At 40.6% G+C, this 26,772-nt stretch overlaps 1 protein-coding gene across 2 annotated transcripts in view; it reads left to right on the top strand.

Moving 5' to 3' along the window:
* Positions 1-765: 765 nt before the first annotated feature.
* LIPA (lipase A, lysosomal acid type) overlaps positions 766-26,772 on the top strand; it is a 31,994-nt gene continuing 5,987 nt past the window's right edge. The window contains exons 1-8 of one of the 2 annotated variants that reach the window (XM_037804447.1): positions 766-903; positions 3,581-3,692; positions 4,837-4,954; positions 17,166-17,364; positions 18,547-18,656; positions 20,116-20,252; positions 23,740-23,886; positions 24,738-24,809. In XM_037804447.1, the coding sequence (XP_037660375.1) occupies positions 3,582-3,692; positions 4,837-4,954; positions 17,166-17,364; positions 18,547-18,656; positions 20,116-20,252; positions 23,740-23,886; positions 24,738-24,809 (894 nt within the window). In that variant the 5' untranslated portion in view covers positions 766-903; position 3,581. Of the gene's footprint in view, positions 904-3,205; positions 3,225-3,580; positions 3,693-4,836; positions 4,955-17,165; positions 17,365-18,546; positions 18,657-20,115; positions 20,253-23,739; positions 23,887-24,737; positions 24,810-26,772 lie in introns of those variants that run through there. The other variant, XM_037804448.1, reaches the window with a different exon arrangement.

Genomic DNA, 26,772 nt, shown 5'->3' on the forward strand with positions numbered 1-26,772 from the left:
TCTGTCAGTGCTCAGATGTCATTAACCAGACAGTTCTTCTCTGATCACAATATATATATATATAACACAGCAGCCTCCTTCATTCATCTTGTTACCTGACTTTATTGTTCTTCTTAGCACTTACCACCATCTCATATGTTATTCAGTTATTTGTCCATGGTGTATCTCTTCCCATGAGAATGTAAGCTCCAGAAGAACAGAGACTTTGTTTGGTTGGCTGCTATACCCCACGTTTCTTAATAAATCTTGGCACTTAGTAGTGCGTGCTCAGTAAAATTTTTGTTGAATGAAATTATAAATAATACCCTTTTACTAAATATTATTCAATTTCTTCCTTTCTGTTTCATCAAATCTTTAATAATACTATTTCATGCAGCCTTGCTTTGTGTCAGGCACAATGCTGAGCGCGTCAGATGGAGATAATTTGTTTTTATTTACAGGGCCCACACACCCTGTGCCAGGCGCAGAGGATGCCAGCACTGCTGGAGCCCCCAGGGGCAGAGCCGGAAGCAATCCCCTAAAAGCCCAGGGCGGTGCGGCGGGCAGCAGCCCAGGCTCAGCCCTCTCACGAGACAGCGCCGATTCCCTCCTCGACCCGCGGAGGTCCAGTAGAGTTCGGGTCCTGTCTAGCCAGGAGGCAAAGGCCGCAGGGCCGGACGGCTCTGACCCGCTGACAACGCATGCTCGGTCCCGATCGCCCGCCAGCTCGGAAGCGGCCGCGCTCGGCGGGGGCGGAGCCTCCGCGCACTTCCTCGTCGCCGGCTGCTCTGATTGGCTGCGCGAGTAGCCTGAACAGGTCCCGGCCTCGACCCTCGGGCGGGAGCCGCCTCCACCCCTTCCAAGTTTTGTTCGCTCCAGCTGGCACTGCAGCTTAGGACAGCGGCCGGGGAGGACCGCTCCAAGGTGAGTGTGGGTCCGCGCTGCGCCGCTAGGCACGGAGGCGGCGTGGGAGTCCGCGCGCGGCGGGCCTCCAGGGATCTTCTGGGACGGCCGCACGTGGTCCCAAGGTGCTCACCCGCGCACCTGAGCCTTTGCCGGCCGGCAGGACCCGGAGTGTCTTGCCTGGGATATCTGCTGATGCCTTTTCTGCAGGCGGTGGCCCGAGGCAACTCTCAGGGACCCAGAATGAGGGGATCTTGGAAGTTGCCCGCCTGGTCTTGGGTTCCCTGGGCTGCCTAGAGGCCCCGGACTGGGGGACCTGCCGGGATTCCTGATTTCCAGCTCTCCTTTGGCTTCCTCGTGCTCTCTTGCTGTTAGGTCCCCCTGGCGACCTGCCTGACCTCTCAACTTGTTAGCCAGCGCTGTGGTCGGGAGCAGACTTGGGCATCAGTCCTTGTTAAAATCCTGGCGATACTGCTGTTTAACCAGCTGGCACTTTACTACCGGCTTTTAACCTGGGTGAACCTCAGTTTGCTGAAAAATAGATCTAACGGTGCTGCACAGAGTTGGTGGAGGAGTAATTGACATAATGGGTTGGACGCGCTGCCTGCGGTGGTGTTTTCTGCATAGCAAGAGCTTAAATGGGAGCCATAATAATTTATCATGATGATTATTATAAACACAAATAACAAACTGCTTTTGGCCCTTTTCTGCAGCCGCTAAACTGTTGGACCCCACTCCCACCCCATTTTTCAGAATCTGTGTTGAACATCTAATATGTGCATAAAGTTCAATCAGACACCGGCTCTGCCCTTGTGGGGCTGGAGTAAAACGAGGGCAGGCATGCACTTAATAGGATTATTTATCTGATTGTTTATAGGATTGTAGAAAGAATTGGGAAAAGTTGCTAAGAGAGCCCAGAAAAAGGCACTGAATCTAACTTGTGGGAGAGAGAATCAGAAAACCTTCTGGAGGGGGCTTCTTTTCTTTTTCTCGTTCTTGTGAATTGCTTGACGAATATGTTGAGAAACTTGTGCAGTGTTGTGTTGGAAGAAAAATTAACTTGGTGACTTTTCCAGTTGAGTAGTTTCAGCTGTTACTCTAATAGAACTTTCTCTCTGGACAGCTGGTTCAAGTTCTCTAGGGTAGCCTCTAAGTGGAAAGCCAGTTGCTTTGTTACTTTGAATTGTGTCTGTAACTTTTAATTATTCCTTTTCAGTCTACTTCTTATTCCCTAGTGCTAATGCAGTTTTGGGAGATTTGCATTTATGATAAAAAGTTGCTTGGGTGTCTCCTACACTTCCCAAGCACCATAAAGAAATATGAAGCCTAAAAGCAGTGAGCTTGCTATGCCAATGAAGACTACAGACAGTGTTTCCTCCTGTCTAGAAGTTCGGGCATCACCAGTGCTCAGAGAAATAACTTCATAATTTCATCAACAGAAGGGATCAAGTCACTTTTCATATCCTATCCTGAGAATCAGTTTCTTAAAATTTAATCGAGTAATTAAAGACTTGTGGAATAAGCAGTTTAAGCACAGGTTTTTTTTTCTTCTTCTTCTTCAAACAGCTGTGTTGAGGTATAACTGACATATAATAGGGCATATTTAAGTGTACAATTTAATAAATTTTGACATACATATACACCTGTGAAATCATCAGTACAATCAAGATAATGAACATCTACCCCTCACCCTCTAAAATTTCCTCATGCCCCTTGGTAATCTGTCCCTCCTTTCCCTCCTCTCCTGAGGCAACCAGTGATCTACTTTCTCTCAAAATGAGATCATACGGTATGTATTCTTTTTTGTCTGGCTTCTTTCAATCAGCGTAATTATTTTGATATTCATCCATGTTGAGCGTTCATCCCTTTTTATTTATAAATAGTATTCCATTATATGAATATACCACAATTTGTGTGTCCCTTCAGTAGTTGGCGGGCATTTGGGTTTTACCGGTTGGGGCTATCACACACAAAGCTGCTAGGAACATTTCTGTACAAGTCTTTGTATGAGCATACATGGCATGCATCTTTTTAAGTAAGTAAATTCATTTTTTTTTAAAAAAGCAGGAGTTCTGGGCTATAGTTCCAGTTTTGCCACTAACCCTCTGAGGGTGCCTGGGAGAGCCACTTCACTTTGTTTTTAACATCCCCAAGGTCTTTGCTACTCTGTGATTTTGAATCATCATAGCCAGAAATTAGATGTTTTGGTAGGTGGTTGGAGAGACTCAGGAGAGAAGGGTGTTCTTCCCCTCTGTTTCTCTCTTTTCTTTCATTTCAGTTTTTCCCTAGGATGACACATTTGAATCCTACCCTTCATTCTGGGCAAGAACAGAAGTGAGTAGGTAATGGAAGGCAAGAGCTAATATTGGCCCAACTTAAGTGGAAGGGAAGAGGTGGGAGGTTAATAGATTCTGGAATTTTGCAGATCTTCCCTTTTCTCACCCTGTCCTCTTCTGAGCCCTCCTATCTTATTTTTTCAGGAATGAGTTTAATTTTGTGGTCACATAGTAACTATGGGGGTGGGTGGGTGAGGGAGGGGGATTGTTCCTAGTGAAAAAGAATTTTTTTGCTTCAAGAAATGGCCAGAGTCATTTGCTTAATTTTTGCTCTGGTTCAGACTTTTTATGGGAACATAAATCTGCCACCATAATTTCGTGTAGTAAAGTTTAGATAATTAATAATGGACTGCTTCATACAGCATGAAAATGTGGCTCTTCGGGTTGGTGGTCTGTATGATCCTTGGGACTGTGCTTTGTGAGGAGCCCAGAAGGAAGCTGGCAACTGTGAATCCTGAAGCAAACATGAATGTGGTAAGTTTCTCAAAGTCACCTGCTTTTAAAATGCATCTGTGGCAAGTGTTATTTTCTTAAATCCAGTTATGCGGCCTAAACGAAGCCACAAACTCTAATTTCCTTCTATCCCATATACTTTTACTTTCTCCGAACCTTAGATTCAGTTTGCGAGGCTTTTTCTACCAGTTAATGTGTATTTACAAACTCCATTTTACTGTTAAGACCATATACTTCTTCATAAGATAAAATGATTTTTATTCATTTCCTTTTCAAGTCACACTAAATTCATTTTAAAGAGCAATTAAAAAGTGTCAAAACTTTGCAAGAATGTTTCTGCTTGAGTGCTGGTTTTAGAATACATTGAACAAGAATTATGAATAAGAATGTCCAGGGAACACAGTTCAGTACAAACATCAAAGTGGTATCTGAAAAAAACTTTTTAGAACAAATAAGCAAAAATAACTCCTTGATTAAAACATTTCAAAATTAGTAAGCTTAAGTAAACAAATTCTGGAGATGCCTCATTTTGCTATAAAATATGGGAAAAATACAGATTATTAAAACAACTTTAAAACAGCTGATACTGTGATCAAACTGAAGAATCAGAGACTTGGAGATAAATTCATATTGAGCCAGAGAGTAAGACCTGGCATTAGGATTAAGGTTCAATCTTTTTTGTGTCCCACATCTTTTATCCTTCCTTCTTACCTCCTCCTTTTTATTCCTCTTTATTAGAATGATAAAATTAAATCCTTTCAAGTAGTTATGGTCACTTACTTATTTACCTGAAATCTTCTGCGTAATTGAGTTATCCCTATTCCAATGAAATCCTGATTAATGTAAAAGAAAGAATTGTGCCCGACAGCGTCCAGCAGGCAAGGACGACTGCAGGGAAGAGACGCCAACTAACTTCATCCAAAGGATAGCAGGGTTTTTGAGGGCTGGGGTAAGCTAGTGGGTAAGTACTTGGAGGATGTTAGGGAGGTTGGTCACTGGGATGGGGTGTTGGCTACTAGCATAGCAGAATAAAATTTGAAAAACAGTTGATTTTTAAAAATAAAATCTGGAGAATATCCTTGACTTGTGTCTTCTCCTTTGCTTTCATGTGGGGGATCCTGTCAGGTTCTCTCCATGGCATTTCCATTGTTCTTGATCTTCACAGAATGAAATGATCTCGTACTGGGGATTCCCTAGCGAGGAGCATCTAGTTGAGACAGAAGATGGATATATTCTTTGCCTTCACCGAATCCCTCATGGGAGGCACAACCATTCTGACAAAGGTAAGGGTGTCTTCTGTGGGGGATCAGGAAAGCTCCTAAAAGTAATCTCATTCATTGCTGGAATTTGGCTGGTTTTTATGGCAGTAACCAAGTTTAGAGTTAACTTGAAATCACTTGAAATAAGATTATGTTTAGACCAGTGTACTAAAAGTGTTACACTTATGTTACATTAATGCAAGGCATACAAAATGCTTCCTCTTTTAAAGAAGTAAGGACAAGAGTCATCTGATTTCATAATTTGCTTGAAGTTCACAGGTCATATTTGTTTAAGGATAGACTAAAATCTCCGCTTTCCTTGTTATGAAGCGTCTTCTTCAATGAAATGTTATCAGTATTAAGTAGCTTTTGCTATTTGAAAATATATTTAATTTTTTGAATAGGTAATGCATTTGCATAGTTCAGAAATCAAGAAGAATAAAAAGATACACAGTGAAATACCTCTTTCCCATCTCATTTCCAATCTCTCCCATTTCTTGTGTATCCTTTCAGAATCTCTTTATGTATATAAAAATGAACACAAGCATAGATTCTTATTTTCCCCCACCTTCCTTTTTATACAGAAGGTGTTATGTAACACACACTCTTTTGTTCCTTGTTTTTTTCACTTAATATCATGGAGATCATTCCATATACTACACAGAGTACTTCAACATTCATTTTTGCAGATATATGGTATTCCATTGGGTAGCTATATCATGGTTTATTTAGCAAGTCCTGTTAATTTTATTTAGCAAATGTCCTATTAATGGACATTTGGGCTATTTCTAGTTTTTTTGCTAACAAATATCGCTGCAATAAATAACCTTATATGTGTGTAAGATTATTTATAAGATGCATTCCAGAAATAGATTTTTTGGGATAGAGGATGTAAGCATCTGTGATTTTGATAGCTGTTGTTAAATTGTTTTCCTTGTGAAGTTGTACTGATATTTATTCTCACTAGGAATATATGAAAGTTCTTGTATATATACATAATGCTCATATGCTTATATATATATATATATATTAAGCAAAACTGCCATTTCCAATGCAGATTCAGGAATTTCTAAACAGTGACTTGAAATTGTTGGGATCTGATCCCTATTCAGTCATCTCTCCAGGTGTAGCTTATCCTTCAACACTTTCTTTTTCTACAAACTCTCCTTGGGAAATTGAGAGTAAGGTAAGTATCTCTTCTTCAATGAGAATTTTATATGAGCAGAAGGGTCTTCTTTTGCTCCAATTCCTTCCCAAATTACTATTCAAAGCAAACTTAAAAACTTCTGTGTAATGCGAGCTTTGTATCATTCTCTACTTTGTTTTTTCCTTAATCTGATTTACCTATTTTTTCTCTCATAAATCCTAGCTATAATAGGGCTTTGATAATGCTTAAGTGGCCAAAACAGTCAATGGACATCTTGAAATTTAATTTCTATCTCTTTCATACATACATGCTATTCAGATTCCTTCTTATAAACATGTTACCAAATGAGTGGTGAGTTGCAGTGAGGACTTCTCTAGTTTTTCTTCTAGCTGAAACACACAAAACATATATTTTATGCCAGAGTGAGCATTTATTCTTGGTTTCCCTTCTTTCTTTCTTTTTTTTTTTTCAAACTGAGTAACCGATATATACTGATTTCAGATCCCACATAAAGAAAAATATGTATTGATTTTTTTTCCTCTTAAAAGTCATTAGTTGTTTCTGGCTTATTTTGCTCAACATAATGTCCTTAAGGTTCATCCATGTCGTTGCATGTGTCATGACTTTGCTCTGTCTTACAACTGCATAATATTCCATCATGTGTATATATTACAGTTTATTGACTTATCTGTTGATGGACATTTGGGCTGTTTCCATCTCTTGGCAGTCGTGAATGCTGCTGTAGACATTGGTGTGCAGATGTCCATTCGTGTCCCTGTTTTCAGTTCCTCTGAGTATATACCTATACTGTTATAATCAGTAATATGAATTATTGTTAAAAGGTGCCAGGACCTACCTCATTAAAATATGTTGAGGGAATGCGTCTCCTACTCTTTTCTGCTTCTAGACTTTTCTCTCCACACAGTAATTAAAGCAAATGGTGCTACATGCTCTACCTGTGTGTTGCTTATGCCACATGTGAAGGTGCCTTGCCCTGGAATATGAAGAAAGTGAGCATTCCTCTTGATTTGCTCCCAGATGGTGGGAAGAAAAGTTAGGAGACCTCAGTTCTAGATGTAGGTCTACACCTAACTCCTAACACCTAAAGTTCCCTTTTAGTCGTTATCACTCTCTGGTTCTGTGGGTTATATTATTTCTTTCTTTCTTTTTTTCGTGAATGTGTATGTGGGTGGGGGAGGTGAATACACTTGGTCTCCAGGATGGGAAACATAGATTGAGAGTACCCTAAGCTAAATCTGGTCATAGCATTAGCACCCCCATTTTCTTACTCTGTTCTGAAGAGGCCTCTCTGTTGAGGTGACCAGTGACATTTATGTAGCACCTGCTATGAGGTCCAGTCACAGGGAAGTTTTAAAGGAAATCATGACAAATGACTCAGCTATCTAAAGGAACGTGTGATTTTCCTGATAACTGAATAGGTGCTTCTCTGATGGTTTGCATTTCCACGACCCCAGGCAGAACATGAGATTGAGGATCTTAATTGTCCTTCAGTTCCTTTCTTAATTGTCCTTCACTCCTATTTGGGAGCCATGGTGTTACGTTGCTCATTTAAGATCAAATAGGCAAAAAGGATCCATGTTCCCAACGTGGATCTCAGGAACTTGTGGGACTCATCACGCCACTCCTTGCCTGACTTCCCCTTCTATTAATAGCACTGTTGTCCAACTAATGACCTGGACTGGAAACTGCAGAATCTTTCTTGACTTCCATCTTCAAGTAGCTGTCAAGTTCTCTCTAGGCCACCCACGTTATATGCCTCAGTTCATCCCTTCCTCTGCTTTCCCAGGCCAGCACCCTAGCTTAGGTCCTTGTTATCAGGGCACCAGAAATAAGCTCCGAAACAGAGAGGCTTGAGCCACTTCCATTTCTGAGGCTCCCCATAGATTTAAAAAAAAAAAAAAAAAAAAAGCAAATCTTGAAACAGGAATATAAAAGTTCAGTCTGCTTGTAATTTAGGAAATTAAATGCTTTTAACACACACAAATATAATGCTGTACATCTATGCTATTTACAAGATCGTTGCAAGATGTATTTAAAGCATTATTTATTTATCTGTACCACATTCAGCATGGAACTTGAATTGACAGCTATATTGGACACCTTTCGGTCCTGCCTCAATGGGCTTCTCTGACTATGTGTAATCTTACTTGGAGATCATTGGAGGCTTCTCATGAGCAGAGGACTGGGCCATGGGGTGGCTCTGTCTTTGATCTGTTAGAAGCACTGCCAGCTGATCTCCTCTCTACCAGTCTCCCTCTTCTTGTCCACGCTGCAGGGTTTTTTGTTTATTTGTTTTGCCTGATTAAGCTTCTTGAAGCCCAACTACAATTATGTGAATCTGCCATTCAGTAGTCTTCAGGGGCCTAATGAATGAAGATACACACTTTTATTTATATTTTGTACTTCTAGCTATTGTCTATACCACTCACTCCTATTATATTCATTAGAACTTTGAAGTTCACCCTGGATATGTTCAGAGATCTTCATGATTCCCTAAATCTGTAATTACAGTGAGAAGCTATAATGTCTATGGTGACTTACTCTGCAGCATGGGGTGAGAATCTCCTTCTCAAGAGGTTTTCTGAGGAGCTCTTGAGAACCATTGATTGCCAAATGTGTTTACTCATTATTTAAGAAACGCTCATTATTTATCAGCTCTATAGGTTTTAATTGGTACCAGAGCAAAATTATAAATGATATAATTGAAGTTGGGTCTGTTATAATTAATTATCAAAGAACTACTCCCTGGCACTCTCAACTACAAATGAATTATTTCCTCTTTATTAAACTCCCTCTGGACCTCAGCTTGGAGACACACTTCTAGAATGATGTCTACCATCCTCAGTCCTATCATTTTTTTTTCCAATTGAGGCATATTATTTATATGTATTATATCCATAGAAAAAGAATCCGGGGATTTTTCTTCCTGTGTGTTTTCATCTTGCTTCCATGTGGTCCATGAGCCAGCTGAGGTCGTCAGTACCATGAAACCAAACTGACAGATGGGAGCAGATTATTCTGCCATTTTTCGAGATCTTTGAGTTGCACATCAAATTTGAGGCTAATCATTCACACTTGGTTAATCTTCCTGTGAGGATCACAACAGTTTTCCCAGCCATCTGATCATAACTGATTTCAAATTCATCAGTGTAACTGTGCTTCATCATCAGAGCTAGAAACCATATGATGATTTTGAAGCACAGACTATTAAGAACCTGGCAGTTGCCTCTCACATCAGCCAGGGCTTTCATTTGCACCATTATGGTGGCATGGAAAGATGGCCGAAAGACTCTCCTATCTTTTAAAAAAATAATTCCTTCCATCCTTCCAGGCTCAACTTGAATGCCAACCCTCCCTGATTGCTCAAGTGAGAAGGAAACACTCTTTCTCTGGACAACCAAATGCCTCACTAACACCCCTCTTTAGATGCTTCTCATTTTCTGCTTCAGAGTTGACTTGTTTGTGTACTTCTCCCTCCCCCAAACCCCTCCCTGCTGCACTCTTTGAAGGCAGAGACTGTGTCTTTATCATTTTTGTATCCCTCTTAGCAACTAGCAGCAACTGTGCATGGCAAGCCTGACTGAGAGTCCTTTCAGGGCACTCTTCTGAATCTGGGGTTCTTAACTGGATATATGAGCACAAATTTTACTTTTAGTTGTAGGGAGTTTATGGACTCAGTAAAGAACCCACTGATTTAGACAGTTGCCTGTCTGTGGTCAAACCTCTGCTATCTAGACAGCTTAGAAGTCCTGTTTAGGAAGTTCTTGGCTACTTGTGGAGTGTATATGTGTTGTTTCCCAATGTTAAGCAACCTTCTTTCTCTAGTGTTGAGTTACTCCTGCTTAATGCTAGCTCCTTAAGGGAACTGAAATTCAAATATTGATCATCTATAGGGAGTGATTCTGTTTTCATCTGCTTAGCCTTTTCAAAAGAGACTTATGGGATATTAGTGCTAGAAGGATCTCAGATCCCTGCTTGGGCCAGGGATTTGAGGAACTTGTATTTCTAACACATTCCTTGGGTGATTCTTCAGGGAAAATCCTTGGATTTGGGAACCTCTGTTTTAGATAAATACACTCATTTAATTGGGTGAGACAGGCTCAAAGAGGGAAAGGGATTTGCCTCAGGTCAAGGGACTGTGGCCTGGCAAGTCTGACTTGTTTGAACTAGATCACACAGCCATACATAGTAGGTATTGAGCAAGTTGATCCCATGATACTCAGAATATATAATGTACATGGCTTAAGGAGGAAATGCGTATTAATCTTGGTTGTATTTGCCTAAAACACATAAAACCGCAACAGACTTTTTCCTTGCCTAAGTGGGAAATTATTCAATAATCAAATTAAACACCAAGAGGGGCACATTTGTATCTGAGAAGTTTTGTGAAGGATGGTCTTATGGCCTTTTGGGGAAGTGGCATTCTTGGATATGAAGGCCTGGAATAATTGTCTGCAGCATGCAGAAACACGCTTTTGAACCATGGCTTGGCAAAGATTGCCCAGGGTTGAGCTTTTTGAGTAATAATTGAAAATTCAAAATATGGCTTCTGAGTTAAATCTTTGGAAGGAAAGGTCAGTGGCCTGTGTTTTGCTTTGGTGGTTTGCTTCAGGATTCTGACCAATTTCTGGATTTTCTATCTTCTGTTACGTGCTGTTTTCCCAAAGAAACTTGTTTTTTTTTTCCCCCTTCAATAAATGCAGTGCTCTAACAAGCTACACATAAGCCTTGATAAGCCAGGATGTGATTCCTTGCCTGGTTGGTGCTGGATGATGAGGGTTCACTAATCAACTCCTGGGCTTGGTGACTTGGGCGAATGAGCTGATTCCCAGGCTCTCTTGGTGGTCTCGTGGGAGTTTAGTGGGGGGTGGTGTTCAGACCCTTTGCTCTGCCCTGTACCACCCCCCCTCTCCCAGGGCTATCTCTCTTTCCCCTGGGTAAGCACCCTTCCTCATCTTATGTCTCAACTTAAATGTCACTTCTTCAGGGAGGATTTCTCTGGCCACCCACACTGGGTCAGGCCCCTGGGTACATTTTCTTGTACCCTCTGTGGGTTTCCTTCATAGCAGTTAACACAACTGTGACTTGCTATACAGATGATGAGGCATGTAGCCTGTCTTCTTCACTAGATCAGGAGGAGTTCTGTGAGGGCGGAAGCCTTGTCTGACTGTTTACTTGAAAAACACTCCAGCCCAAGGTTTGGTCTACCTGAGAACATGCCCTGAGGGCCTCCTGGGACTGGGTTGAGCAAAGCTTTGAAACTTAGGGCGGCGTTCCTTGTCGAAGGCCTCATGGGTTAAGGATTTTCTATTCCTGGGCACCGAGACACCAAAAACACAACTTGAGGGCTGCCTGTGGTGTGTTAAATTAAAGGCTGTTTAGCCTAGTGGTTAAGTGTGAGCATGATAACAGCTGCCAGCCTTGGGTTTAAGTTCCAGCTCTACTACTTTGACTAACTGTGTGGTCTTGGCAATTTACTTAACCTTTCTTAAGTTTTAATTTCTTTATGTATTAAATACCTCCTGCTTCATATGCTGTTGTGAAAATTACATGAAATAAGTCCCATAAAGCATCTCACCCAATACAATGGAAGCTGTTGTTGCCATTCTCATTTTTTTAAATACTGTGATGAATTTGACTGCAGTCTGTGACGTCTACTTGCTTAGGATCCAGTCCTCCCTGACAGGAAATGTATCCTAAACTATAAGGAAAGGAGGAAGATGCTGTGTCAGGATTTGTTTACTGTGGACAGAAGGTGCTGAAGTAAGAATGTACTAGAAAGAACCTTGTCTGGGAGTTGGATGAATAGCTGGGTGCCTGTTTGCAGGGACCTCCCTTCTCTGGACCTCTGTTTCTTTCTGTTAAATGGGCATTTTGGACCTAAGCTAGGTAATTTCCCAAACATCCTGCCAGCTGTAAAGCCCTGTGATCTCAAGATGCCATAATGTGAAACTGTATAAGGTCAGACTGCAGTAGCCGAGAACAGCAGTGGAAAGCCGAGAGGCAGTTTGGCACAGAGATGCCCAGCACTTTGGTGTCACACTGGGCTGGGTTTGATTCCCAGCTCTACCACTTAGTAATTGTGTGTCTTGGGGCAAGTTATTTATGACCTGGCACTGTTCTGGATGCATAGTAAACGATGCCCCGAGAAAGTGTATATACCCTATGTGGGGTGTGTGTGGGGTGGAGTGGGGTGTGTGTGGGGTGGAGTGGGGTGTGTGTGGGGTGGAGTGGAGTGGGGGGAAATGAGAGAAGGAAAATGTAATTTTTTTTGTCATTCATTTATTCCTTCATTCTTCCACACCATGTGCCGAACTCTGTGTTTCCATGCTATGGACAGCAAATTACTACCTTCATGGAGCTTAATGATCACAATGTCTCGGTGGCTGGTGGTGGGGAGCACAGCTTTCCGGAGGATGGGATGGTTTCCTTCCCTGCTCTGTGATGCAGGATGCTATTGTGTTCACTCCTTCAGAGGGTCATCCCCTTTTCAACAGGATGGTGCTGTAAGATGAGACTGCAACAAGCAGCAAAAGCTGCAGACCTCCTGAGTGCTCCCTGGGTATGTGCAAAGCACTGGGCTGTGCGGCTGGTGTGGATTATTAAATGAATTTCTCACACAACTCTACATAATTACTCTTATTATCCCTATTTTACAGATGAGGAAACCAATATTTCTAGGGGTTAAGTAACTTGCCCAGACTGGTTGGTAGTGAAGATGGGAGTCACACGGGCTCTTGATTAAGCTCCTAATCTCTGTGTCTTCTTTTGCTCTTTGCCCTGTTAAAGTCACACAGTGGAAACTGCTTGATTTAGATAGCCTTGTGAACAAGCTTCTTTAAGTTACTGGTGGTAAAGCTTTGGAGATAAGCTTTTCCTGTTCATTTACTCTAGTGAATCTGAGATCATGGCTTAGGCTTCTTACCAAACTTACTTGTTTATAGTGTTTCCGGCTGTTTTTTGAGGCTACCTGTTCAGTTTAGAATTAGACTGCAAAAATCCGTTCACAGGCCTCCTGCTGTGGATAGATGGAAGTCTACTCCCAATGATTCTTGAAAGAGAGGCCCTAGAACTAGCTTTCATGGTCTGTTAGATATTGGCCAGGGGTCTCCATGTCTGATCTCTCCTGGGGAATTGGGGCAGCTCACTCTTCCCTGGGCTAGCTCGTGGAGTGCAGGGCTAGAGAAACTCCCCGTAGATGGATCCCAGTTCTGAACATAGCTGTGAATGAGCTGCATCAGAATAGCCAGAAAGCGCCTTAAAAACAAATTTCCAGGCTCCATCCCTGGAGTTTCAGATTTGCCAGATCAGGGGCAGGGTCAGGAATGCGCATATTTTACAAACACTCCCAAGATGATTCGGAAATGCTACTTTACTTGCATGAAGTAGCTGGCTGCAACTGAATGCTTATGTGTCCCCATGCCCCACTTTATTTCTCTTTAGGACAGAGGTTAAAAGCAAGGGCTTTGGAACAAGGTAGACTTGTGTTTTAATTCTGGCTTACTCCTAGCTGAGTGTTCTAGGGCAGATTATTTAATGTCTCCACATGTCAGTTAACGCATCTTTAACAAGGGGTGATAATAACTTCTTCCTTTTCACAATGTACTCTGTATAAAACAGTGCCTGGCACATAATTGGTAACTGTTATGACAAACACTAGTAATCACAACAATTCATCCAATTGTCAGAATGCTTGAGTAGGTGGAGCAGGCTCAGGAAACCCCTTAGGTCCCAGAGCTGTTTGTGATCTGAAGCCTGTCTTAGGGATGGTTGAACCAGCCCTTGGACTTTGGGTTTTTGTAGAGCTGAGTGTCTACTTTTATAGATATCAGGCCTTGCTGAATTTTCCAGACCATTGTAGGGAGGTGTGCCCTGGGGAAAATTATTGCATTTCCATAAACATCTGTGTTGCCATTTTGTCTAGAATCTGCAATTGCAGGGGGATAGGGGATCCTTGTGTGACTTACACCGTATCTTCTAAGCTATTCTGGAAGGTTTGGGGTTATAAGGCTCCTCCTAAACTAGCAAGGTGCCAGCCTGTTCTTCTCAGGTGTGAGAGCCCGTGAACCTGGGCTCTCAGGCTGGGGAGAGACCTGCCTATGGTCCTGGGAAAGACAAAACCCCTAGCTGCATCAGAGTCCCCCAATTCAGGGAATTAGTTTTAAAATGCAGATTCCTGGACCTTACCTATGAGCCTCTGGGGATGGACCCCGGAAGCTGAATGCTTAACAAGTATTTCAGGGTTTGTTGGTCCCTGAAAGCCTGCATATGGGGTATCAGAGTTTAAGAACACCAAGGGTAAATAGAGGCAAGGTTGAGAGGGACTTGTGGGGATCTGACATACCCGCAAAGTCACTCCCCAGCCTCTCTCCTCTTTAGGGAGGCCATGCAGTGAGTAGTTAAAGCCGGGTCCAAGAGACATTCTGCCTGCATCTGAATCTTGGTTCCGCCATTCTGGCTTTTTGGCCGTGGACAGGTTATTTACCCACTCTGTTCCACAGAGTTCTTATCTGCAAAATGGGGTAAAAACTAGTCTCCAATTGTATTAGTTTCTATTGCTGTGACAAATAACCACAAATTTAGTGGCTTTAAATACAGATGTATCATCTTATATTTTTGGAGGTCAGAAGTCCTAAAGTCAAGGGCTGTGTTCCTTCTGGAGGTTCCAGAGGAGAGTCTGTTCGCTTGTCTTTTCCTGCTTCTAGAGGCTGCCCACCTTCTTTGGATTGTAGCACATCCCTCCAACCTCTGTGGTTCCATTGTCACGTCATTTTTCTGAGTCTGTACCCTCTTGTCTCCATTTTATAATGTGATTGCATTTGGCCCACCTAGACATTCCAGGATACTCTCATCCCAAGTTCCTTAACTTAATCATGTCTGCAAAGTCCTTTTTACCATGTAACTTAACATGATCCTGGGATGAGGAAGTGGACATCTTTGGGGGTCAAGGATTCAGCCGACCACACCAACTTCGAGAGCTGTCATGTGGCTTATCTGAGCCAGTGCCTGCAAAGTTCTGAGGGAGAGCCCGGCACGTAATCAACACTTGTTATGGTCTTACTGTGACTCTGATTTTCTGAGCTAAAGAATGTCACTTCATTTTCTCTTTCTTCATAGTTCTAACAATATTTTATTGTATATTATATATCTTTATGATCATCAGTGGCTATTATTTTTTGATCTATAGTATGTATCAAGCAGTGTATCATCCCTCCTTTAGGAAAGAACAGTTGGTGTTGAGTAACTCCTGTAAAGTTTCACGGCTAGTAAAAGCCAAGGTCTGCCTCATGTTAATGCCCATCTTTTTTGTCCTCACTTTTGACCTACTGCTTACTCTTCCTTCTGATTTTTTCCTGGAACTCATGTGGTTTCTCACAACCCTTTAGAGTGTGGTGGAGGCTTGTCAAGACAGACACATTGTTGCCATAGAGAAGACCTTGGGAGGCAGGAGGAACTTCCCCATTTAGCCCGTGAACTTCCTCCTGTGGGCCTGTGGCCTCAGCAGATTCAGTTCTGGAGCTTGAGTAATACCCTCTTCAGCTCCACCCACATTTGGACTAGTCAGGTGGACAGCATCGTGATGGATCGTCACAGGACTGCTTTTCTTTGCCAACTCTGTGCTAATTATTTAAGTGACCTTGATAAGGTCACTTGCCCTGTCTGGGCCAAGAAGTGGTCCTTTTAGCCTTGCCCTCAGTCCCCAGCCCTCCTAGCACACATCCGGGGAGGGCAGCCCTTGTCCTGTCGGGCATTGGTAGGTTGGTCTTCAGAAGAACTGCCCCAGCAGGCCGGGTCGAATTTGGTACCTCTGCCTTCCCTTCTCTATTTCCTGCACCTACTGGAGATTATTTTCTGCCAAGCACTTGGTAGAATCCCTCTAAAATAGCTTCCCCTTTTGGCCCATCATTCCCTGAGGTCCTTGTGTATGTTCTGGAATGACTTTTCTCTCATTGACCTTCTTTCCTATAGGACAGTGGTTAAGAGCACAGACCCTCGCATAAGACACACTTGGGTTCAAATCCCAACTCCCCACTTATTAGCCAAAATTCAACCGTAGGCAAGTTACTTGACTTCTTTTAGCCACAATTCCCTGTCCTGTTAAATGGGAATAGTACCAACTTCATAGTACTTTCAGCACAGTCCCTATAGCACATAAGCACTCAATAATAGCTGATTATCATTTCTGTCAGTTTCTCTTAGCAAAGCAAAGGAAATCCAATTAAAATAATACACTAGAAGATGTGAATGACAGTGGGCTTAACCTACTCTTAGAGAAACTTGTTTTGCAAAACCTTAAATCCTTGATTGGTTGTGAGATGTGCCCCCGCTAGGAGCAGGTGAGAGAAGCTGGTAGAAGGAGGGGAGGCCTGTTGCAATGCCCTATTTAGCACTTCCTTGCATTCACTCAGTCAGACAGTTTAGTACCCACTTTTCACAGGTTTTCCACCCCAGGGTTTAATATTTTCTTTGTGAATGATCTCATCATGCCTAATGGAATCACCACCTCAGAAGTCCAGTGGGTTATTATCCACTGCCTCTCCCTCACCTGAAGGGCCCTTTGGTTCTGGATGAAAGAAACCAGCCTGGCAGGGTTCCTTGGCTCTCACGTCTGTGTTACTTGCACCATATCACAGTGTCCAAAGTATAGGAGAGAAGAAAATATATTCACATATGCATGTATGTATATGAGCATTCATGTGAATATGTATTTATGAACTTGTGCTTGCTTTCTTCTGGTTTATTTTGCTAGGATACATTGTGAGAAATGCAGTTACTGGAGCAAATTGTAGAAACCATTTGTAAGTTCTTAAAAAGATATTAAAATATTTTTTTTCAACCGCTAAGCCAGTGTGTCTTGTTCTTAGGCATAGAAAAGTAGTCTAGTTCCACTGCTAGCACTGTTTAAAAAATTCTTTACTGTTATATAGGCGTACATTGCTGCCTCAATATTTTATTTGTTTCTATTTTATTATTTGTGGAATCGTTTATGAATTATCTGTTTAGTGATATGTCATGTGTTTGCTTGACTCTCAGTGCTGTTAACTCTTAAGCATGAATGTTTTGCAGGTCCCAGGCCAGTTGTGTTTCTGCAGCATGGCTTCCTTGGAGATTCCAGCAACTGGGTCTCGAACATTGATGACAACAGCCTGGGCTTTGTTCTGGCCGATGCTGGTTTTGACGTATGGATGGGGAACAGCAGGGGAAACACCTGGTCTCGGAAACACAAGACTCTTTCAGTTTCTGAGGATGAATTTTGGGCTTTCAGGTATATTCTGAGTTGCTTATGACGTGGGTGTCTTCCCTTCGTGCCCTGTATGCAGCTGCATGGGGACTCCAGCAGTGGAGGTAGCTGGATGAGTAGTTCTGAGACCATATGAGGAGGAAGCTGATGTCTCTTGAAAGGTTTTAAACCTCCTAAATTGAAGAAACAGCAGTAGAAATTATAAATAATTACATTATAGGCATTAGAGTCAATTAGGGATTAGGAATTCTTAAGTTATTTTGGCATTCTTGCTGGTTTGGGAGCTGCTGGGCAAATTTTGTCCCTTAACCTTCCCCCTTTCTCCATAAACATATATGCCAAATGTTCACTTTTCTTCTTTCCAGAAGTTCTCACCTCTGAAATTCTCCTCTTCTTTCTCTTACTTCTGGCTCTAGTAATTAATAGCTGTATGACATGGGACAAGTTACACAGGCCCTCTGCCCCTCAGTTTCCTTATATGTAAAATGAGGATAATACAATACCTACTTCATACAGTAATTGGGGGATTAAAGGAGAAGATGCATGAGAAGGCTCTGACACATTGTAAGTGCTCGGGAACAGTTGGCCTTGCCATCCCCTGATGACAGACACACACGTGTGCAGCCACATGCAGCAGGGCTTCAGAGTCATGGGTCCAGTACCAGGTATTAGAGGAGGCGAGCACTGTGGTCTCCTCCAGGCCTGCTTCCCGTATGTCAAACCACGCCACCCTGAGCACTTGAAACACAAGAATGAGAGCTCTTACTTGAAGACATGTTTCTTGTAGTGTGTTCGTAATAGTAAAAAACTGGAAGCTACCCAAAATGCCCATCAGCAGTAGAATGGAAAAATAAAATGTGGTATATTCTCACTGGAGTGAGAACAAATAGCCTACAACTATATGCAACCACATGGATGAAGTCAGATACAGAGGAATACATACTGTAATTCCATTTATAGAAAAGTTCAAATAGTGATAAAATTAAATTTGGTGTGAAAAGTTAGGATAATTACCTTTGGGAAGCATGACAGGAAGGGGGCTCAAGGGGCCTTCTGCGGTTCTGTTAATGCTCTGTTTCCTGAGCTCAGTGCTGGTTCACTTAGATGTGTTCCGTCTGTGATACTTATTTGTGTGCTATTATTATTTGTAGGCTGTTCTATTTGTATGTAATTTTTTAGTGGATCACTTCCATTTTTGGATTACAGTTATGATGAGATGGCAAATTATGACCTACCGGCTTCAATTAACTTCATTCTGAATAAAACTGGCCAGGAACAAGTGTATTATGTGGCTCATTCTCAAGGCACCACTATAGGTATGTAAGAAAGACGGAAAGTTGATGTAAGTAATGTGTTTATTGCAGATTTTGCATTTGTTCTTTTTAAAACAAAAAACAAAAAACAGAAAAAAACAAAACAAGAAGTTTTATTTACACACCATAGGATCCATCCTAAGTGTACAGTTAGTGGTCCTGGTATAATCACATAGTTATGCATTCACCACCACAATCTGTATTTCACTTATATAAAGAAATAATATTAGTTCACATACAGTTTTTTTTTTTTTTTTTTTTTTAAATGCCAAGCAGAAATAACAAATAGGGCAAGGAATTTTGGTAATATTTGTTTTTCTCTAGAAATTTAGACTTTAGTAAAAATGGACAAACATGGTATGGTTCTCTTGAAATTGAATGAATGAATGTATACCACAGCCTATCACATATTTTCCTAGTTAAGCAATATGGGGATGTGAGAGGGTAGAAAACAAGAAGTTTTATAAGTTCAGAGACTTAAAAAAAATTCAAGACAATACGTTGACCTTTAAAGTTAAGTGGAACAAAACTAGCTACAAGGTTGTCGGGTCACACTGCCATTATTTAAAAGCAGTTTTTTAAGTTTTATATGCATTTTTAATTTATGGTGATTATAAAAGTAATGTGTTCATTTAAACTTTGCTTTAAAGAAAATAAAAATTGCCCTTAATTTAGATTCTTAATTTAATATTTAGAATGTTTACTACGAGTAACACCTTTGTGCTCATGTTGCATGATCTCCTTAGAATAAATTTCCAGAAGAATTACTATATTGCAAGTACAGATGCTTTTAAGTGTCTTGATACATATGGTTAAATGGCCTCTCACCACCACCAAACAGTCTCTGCCAATTTGAGAGGCACATTTGCATATCTTATGAATGGAGTTGAGCACTCTTCCTTGAATTGCCTTCTTGTGTCCTTTGCCCTACCTCTTTTTCAGTTGATATACTGGGGCCTAGTTTTAAGACAGGAAGTGACCTAAAAGGAAGCCAAAAGCTATTTTAAAGTTTCAGATTCTAAATATGTATGAGTTCCCTCTAAGCCATTGATTATATAATTGAATGGGTCTGCTAGCCCTTAGGGATGGAGGGAAGGGGCAGAGAAGGAGGAGGGTGATGGGGTGGAGCTGTTGGGGATAGTCTTAACCTTGCAAGGTTCAAATTGTTAAAGGAACAAGGAAGGTCTTCTGGTTCTTGCAACCGGGATTTCCTCCAGTGCATGTCTGGGCTGAGATTTGGAACAAGCACTTAAAAAATACTTGATTCACCAGTTTAATCAAATACAGCATTTGCGCTCATAGAAATTCAGAGGGCTCCATTTTGAGTGTTTTGCCTTCTGACTGCAGCGTTGCTGGCATTGTTCTCAGGCTGCCTCTAGCAGACGACACGAAAGGACAGCCGTTGCATTTTCCACCAAAATCTCGAGATGGAATTCCTTTTATCTTTCTTTTGTTCTCACAGGTTTTATAGCATTTTCACGGATCCCTGGGCTGGCCAAAAGGATTAAAATGTTTTTTGCCCTGGCTCCCGTGGTTACAGTTGAATTCGCCTCTAGCCCTCTATTCAAACTGGGACAAATTTCAGAGTTTCTTCTTAAGGTACATTGATCTCCCCTCCCCGCCGCCCAGAAATTTCCTTTTCAGACTTGGAGAATTGGCCAATGTGGGCGAATTTATGCCTTCCTTCTCTGCATTTTGCTGTCAATAGAACAAAAGGGTTTCTTCTCTTGTTTTTTTCTTTTCCCCTTCACCCTACTTCCAGATCCGGGGGGTCAGGGAGGAATGTTGTTGGCTGTACCCTGGAGCCCTAGTGTGCTCACGGTTAACGTCAGTCACCTCAGCTTTCTGCCCACCACACAGAGCACAAGAAAGTAGAAGAAAATAATTTAATTGTTCTTGCAGTTGCCCTTTAGTCCACACAGTGAGTACTTGCACAGGAGGAGGCAGGAGATGGGAGACAGGAAGTCTGCTGTTCCCATATGCCCATCCCTAACCACACTGGGGGTGATTTAAAGACACTGTTATATTTTATAATATGGTCCCTAACACAAGCCAATAACTGCATCAGGGGTCAGTCCTAGGCTATGAGACCCCAGGTTCTGTCAAGGAGGAAACAGCTTTCATGAGGAGGAATTTAGAGCCATCTGAGGCAAGGTAGCTTATTATTCATGTATTATGCATGTTTTACATAATTCATTTATTTATATACACATATGCACACACATACACACGTGTATATGTACGTATGTAATCCTGTAACATGAATATATATGTTTTTATATATATATATATATATATATATATATATATATAAATAAGTAAAATCAGATATAACATATCTCATGGGTCATTTAAAAGGCTTTTACAGGAAATGTGGACTATACTCAGACCTCAGCCTAAGAGCACCTGAAATGGGATACTATGTACCAGAGTATGCATTTAAATGTAGCTTCCTCAAAGCCAATTTATTTTAATGCAGTACATAATAGATACATTGATTTTCATTATAGACAATTCGAAGATTACAGCTAAAGTATGCCTCGACCAGCAAGTCTTCTCCTAGACCCATCTTGGGAATTAAGCAGAACACTCAGTTTGGGGTATTTTCCTACAGACCTCCTATGTGCATTTGCATACATGTATATGTTCTGGAGAAAATATATTGTTTGATTAATGTAAATTGGTATCTTACTCGATATGGCATTCTGCAGGTGGCATTTTTCACTCTTGGGGGGCTAACATGTTAATCCATAAAATTGACCACATTCTTTATAGAGGTGCTGCATAGTAAGCTTTCCATTAAAAGGAACTAGTATTTATTTAAATAAGACTCCTATCGTGAGCCTTTAGGTTGTTGCTAATTTGGTGTTGCTCCATCTTTGTTAGTATATCTTCCTTATGCCCTTTTTTGGATATTTCCCACGAGTGGACATGGAGAAGTGAAATTGCTGTATCAAAGGGAATGTGCATTTTTAATTTCCTTTAATACATACTGTCTTTCATAGTGGCTGTACCAATTTAAATCCCTATCAGCAGATTATGAGCAACCTATTTCCCCATTCTGGAGGATCATCATAACACTAAAAATTCCTGTGTGCCCCAGCCCCTGGAGATTGTGATTTAGTAGTTTGTGAAAATACAAGCTCCATCCACCCCCTTCTTTCTTTCCCTGCCTTGGAGATAGTGTTTTGTTAAATCTGGAGTGGGACCCAGGGATCAGTGTCCTTCATCACCCTCTGTGATTCTGATGGAGGCTAAACAGCCTGGTATTTGGGACCCACTCTTCCAGACAATTGTGTTTTATAGTATTGCAGAAGAGTGACAAAGTGAGTGAGCGAATGAATGTTCATAAGACCTTTGAATTAGCTGCTCTGACAAGTACATGTTACTTCCGTGATAGTTGAATATCCCCTCTAATCCTTTTTCAGAATACAAAGGTATAAATTATTAAGAAATCTAAGTTGACATGAGCAGGCCTGTAAATGTGTAAGGTGTATTTTGCTTTTCCTGTATATTCTGTCACATTGCTGTTGGGTAGCAGTTTTGATGTACAAGGTCAACCTTGCATCCCATGTCAGTCAAAAGGAAAACTTGATTTATTGTGATTCAGGCCATTGATATGTCATCCTATTAACTTGTTTGTTTCTATTAACTTGTTTTTAATAGAGAACCTCACAAACATATGCTATTAGCACATGTGACCATTATGTAGTCTTAAAGCCGGGATTTGTAAAAACGATGGCTTTTCATGTCACATGACCTCTACATGCCATGTTTGCTTCCTCGTTCTCTACAACTAATTCTCGAGTGATAAGCCTAGAAAAGAAGAAAATGAGGGGAGACCTGGTGTCTCTCTTTAGATTTTGATAGATTGTCTTGTAGAAGAAAGATTTCACAGAAATCACAAACTGTATGTTTGTGGGTCAAATTTGCCTGGAGAAGGGTTGAATATGGCCCATAAACATGTTTTAAATTTAAATTAGTTGCATCATTTAAAAAGTTGAATACTTAACATTAAAATCTGGATAGCTGATTATTTTGATTATTTTGGCGGAGAGCGGAGGAAGCTGTGCATCACTGGGCTCACGATCTTATTGCCAGGTAGTACAGAGCGAGTTGCAATTGCACCATTTAGACTGAACATAAGCTTTCCATAGTTCTCAGCACTCTCTAATTGGAAACACTTTGGCAAGGTCGCATTTTTCCGTCACAGTTTTATTAATTTATTTTTTCATGCTGCCTTTCTTTTAGGCATTTGAATTTTCACTCCTGCTTGTCCCTTGAAAGGATAGGCATGAGCAGTCTGTAAATTATAGATGGGTTTGGGTTCAATATAAGGAAGATGTTTTTCCTATTGCACAAATGTGGGAAGATTTACTTTATGGACCTAGTAATTACTGTGGGAGTACTTGAACACAGGTTCGGTGACCATTGATCAGGAATGATGTAGACCCGGTGTTGGCAAACTTTTTCTGTAACAGTCCAGATAGTAAATATTTTCAGCTTTGTGGGCCACAGGGACTTTGTTGCAACTACTCAATTCTGCTGTTGTAGTGTGAAGGCCACTAGAGACAATGCATAAAGAAATGAGTGTGTCTATGTTCCAATACAACTTTATTTACAAAAACAGGTAGGGGGCCAGATTTGGGCCATGGCCCCTAATTGGATTAGGTAGATGCACCCTTGGCAGAAATTGCTAATCAATCACAGCTTCAACTCTTTCTCAGAAGTCACTGCCAAGCCATCACAGTCAGTGAAAACTGTTTGGGGATGGCCCTGGGATGAGTTGCAATTCAGACCTTTGCAAACTAGAAAAGGTGGCTGTAATATCATTTGATTTTCTGCCTCCTTTCCTTCATTTTGAGAAAGTAAGTACATATCTGTAACATTGGGGGAAGTAATCAGATTTTGCCTTAGTAAACTTATTGTATAAGTATCCTATTTAAATTGCCACTGGTTGTCATTTCACTCCTGAGTTCATCCATGGAAATACTTCCCTCTCGTCTCTGCTTCCAAGGTGGGTCATGGGAGGCTTTGTATCAGAAAGAGATCCTGAGATATTCTTAGGCTTGTTTTTGTTTTATAGGATTTGTTTGGAGTCAAAGAATTTCTTCCCCAGAGTGAATTTATAAGGTGGCTGGGTACCCATGTTTGCACACACATCATTCTGAAGGAGCTTTGTGAAAATCTCTTTTTTGTTCTGTGTGGATTTAATGAGAAAAACTTAAATATGGTATGTATGTGTATAGTAACACTTACTTTAAGCTTTCAGTGATTTTATTTTGTCTGTGAATGTATTTCTCTGGATTGGATGATGTGGGAAAGGCAGGAACAACCTCATCAGAGCTCTAAAGGGTCTTTCATTTAAGAAATGCGAGGATCAATTTCTGTAGATGCCTAGAATGCTATCTGCTGCTGTCATCAGGCAGACAGTTGTCACCTTCCTACATTGTACCAATATGGAAACTATTGAATGAGGGGCTCTGTCACAAGTTAATTTCTGATATTTATATTTATTCTAGTGATTTTTTCTTTTAAAAAATTACTATATGTGTGTTTAAATGTGAATGGCCACACATGTGTATATGTGTATGTATATTTATTTTATAACATGTAAACCTTTGGCCAGCATTGTGGTGGTATTCTTAAATACACTGGTAGTTCATAATGCTGAATTTTTGAAAACATGTTTTAAAATTCTGGAATGAAGGCTATAGGGAATTTTTTTAAATGATGCTCATTTTCTGATGATAACATGTTGTGATATATAAAATTTTGAAATTCAGAAAATCATGAAGAAGAAAATAAAAATTACCTGTACTCTCAACCTGTGAAGCTCCACGGTTACTGTTGTTGCATTTCCTTCCTATATAATCTATGTGTGCATTTGTGTGTGTGTGTGTGTGCAGTTGTGCGTATTTTTATAGGACATATTTTTAGTCAAGAAATTTTTTCCCTCCTGAAATCTCTCATATTTGAGATTACAGCTCTGTAGTTTTTAATGATTTGAAGAGTAAAATATGTTTATCACTGATGTCACCTTGCTCCTGTTTTCATTCTTATTTCAACATATCTATTTTGCAGTCTAGAGTGGATGTATATACAACACACAATCCTGCTGGAACTTCTATGCAAAACTTGTTACACTGGACCCAGGTATGTATTCCAGGAGTACAATTGGGATTTGTGTAAAATCATTGTTGGAAAGGTCTGTGCTTCCATGAAGTACCTCTCTAAAAAAGGTTTCCAGATAGAAGGATAGTCTGCTTATATATATGAGCTGGTTTCCTTCCCCAAAGTCCTGGGCTCCTGTCACTGTGTGTGTATTGCTTTTGTTGTCCTCTCCAGAGCATCCACACTGTGCCACTGGTTCACCAAACAGTAATTGGGGTTGACGTATTTCTTTTCCCTTCCCTTCCCTTCTCTTTTCTATTATTCATTGAGTCTCAGATTTATTTTATTCCCATGTTGTGTCATAAAGCATGATTTTTGAGCAGCTTTGGAGATAGATAAACATAATATGCTTTGGAGATAGATTAACGTAATATGCCTGGAACATCAGTGGATAAATGAGCCAAACCTATCATTGATATAAACGGGAGCCTCTAGCTTTTACAATACAGTTTTGATTGTTTTATTGCAAATCACAGAAGTAATGCATGTTCATTCTAGGACATTTAGAAAGTAAATATAGACAAAAAATAAAATTAAACATTCTCCTAAAATAAAAATAAAAGTTATCCTATAATCCTACACAAGATATAGGAAGTGTGCACCCAGAGATGTGAAACATCTTTGCAGTCTACTCTATATCTCTTACTGCGTATTACAGTATTTCAGAAGGATACAGTTAAAGATGTAGATAGAAATTATAATGTTGAAATACATAATTTTCTTTTCTTCTTCTTACTGTTTTATAACTTGCTTTTTTTTTTCCTTCACTTAAATGGGCATAGTTTCATTTTAAGAAATATTTTTCCACGATTGTTTTGAAATCAACTTCTTTTTAAATATGAAACAACTTACTGTTTAAGCTCCATACTAAGTTACTATAGGTGTCTTGCATAGCAATTTCCAAAATTAGGCAGTCACTGCCTGCATTAGAATTATCTGAATTGCTTTTAAAAGTATATATTGCTTTAAGAGAGTAGGGGAAGTTGGGTTTGCAGTAGAGGGACTGGATTGGCTGCAATTCAGGCTTTGAGAAACAAAGACTTCTGTATCCCATCTGTAGAGATTCTAATTCATTTGGACCAGAGAATCTGTCTCTTTAAAAAGCTTTGAGTTATATTTGACATACAATAGACTGAACATATTGAAAGTGCACAATTTGATTTGTTTTGACATAAGTAGTCATTTGTGAAACAATCCCCACAATCAATATAGTGAACGTATCCATGACCCCCAAAAGTTTCCTGGTAATCTTTCATAATCCCTCCTATTTACTGCTTTCCACCTCTCTGTCCCCAAGCAATGACTGATCTGCTTTCTGTCCTTATTAGTTTGCATTTTCTAGAGTTTTATGTAAGTGTAATCATACAGAATATGCTTGGTTTTGGTCTGGCTTCTTTAATTATTTTGAAGTTCGTTTATGTTGTGTGTACCAGTTGCCACTCCCTTTTATTGCTGAGCAGTGAGAATCTGTATTTATAAAAAGAAAGAAAAAAAAAGCTGCCCAATAGATTCTTCTGGTTCATTAGATTTGGGAACCTCCGATGTGTGATACCACTTTACTATGCTCAGTTGCCCTAGAACTATCATCCATTGGGAGTCCTGTCCTTAGCCTTTCCCTGGTGCTTCTCTCCAAGGAACCTGAAAGGGCCTTGCCTGTGACTTTTAGCTCACTGTAGTGAACATAGGTTGAACTTTAAATGTCAGTGGCTCAGTGACAGAGATTGCTGCGGTTTAGAATAGGGGCATTAGAAATGGAAAGCAGTTTGTTAGATGCTGAACATTGCACTTTTACCATGTAAGGAGTGTCCTCAAACCTTCAAAAATCCTCAGATTCACAAGTGTTCATTCAGACCCCTGCTTTTCTCCTCAGTCACGTGTCTGTTTATAGTCACTTGTTTTCTTTGTATACCCTACCACCAAAACCCCCCTACCTATTTTGACCCTT

Source organism: Choloepus didactylus, chromosome 15, assembly GCF_015220235.1.
Source record: "Choloepus didactylus isolate mChoDid1 chromosome 15, mChoDid1.pri, whole genome shotgun sequence".
In the NCBI taxonomy this organism is placed as follows: domain Eukaryota; kingdom Metazoa; phylum Chordata; class Mammalia; order Pilosa; family Megalonychidae; genus Choloepus; species Choloepus didactylus.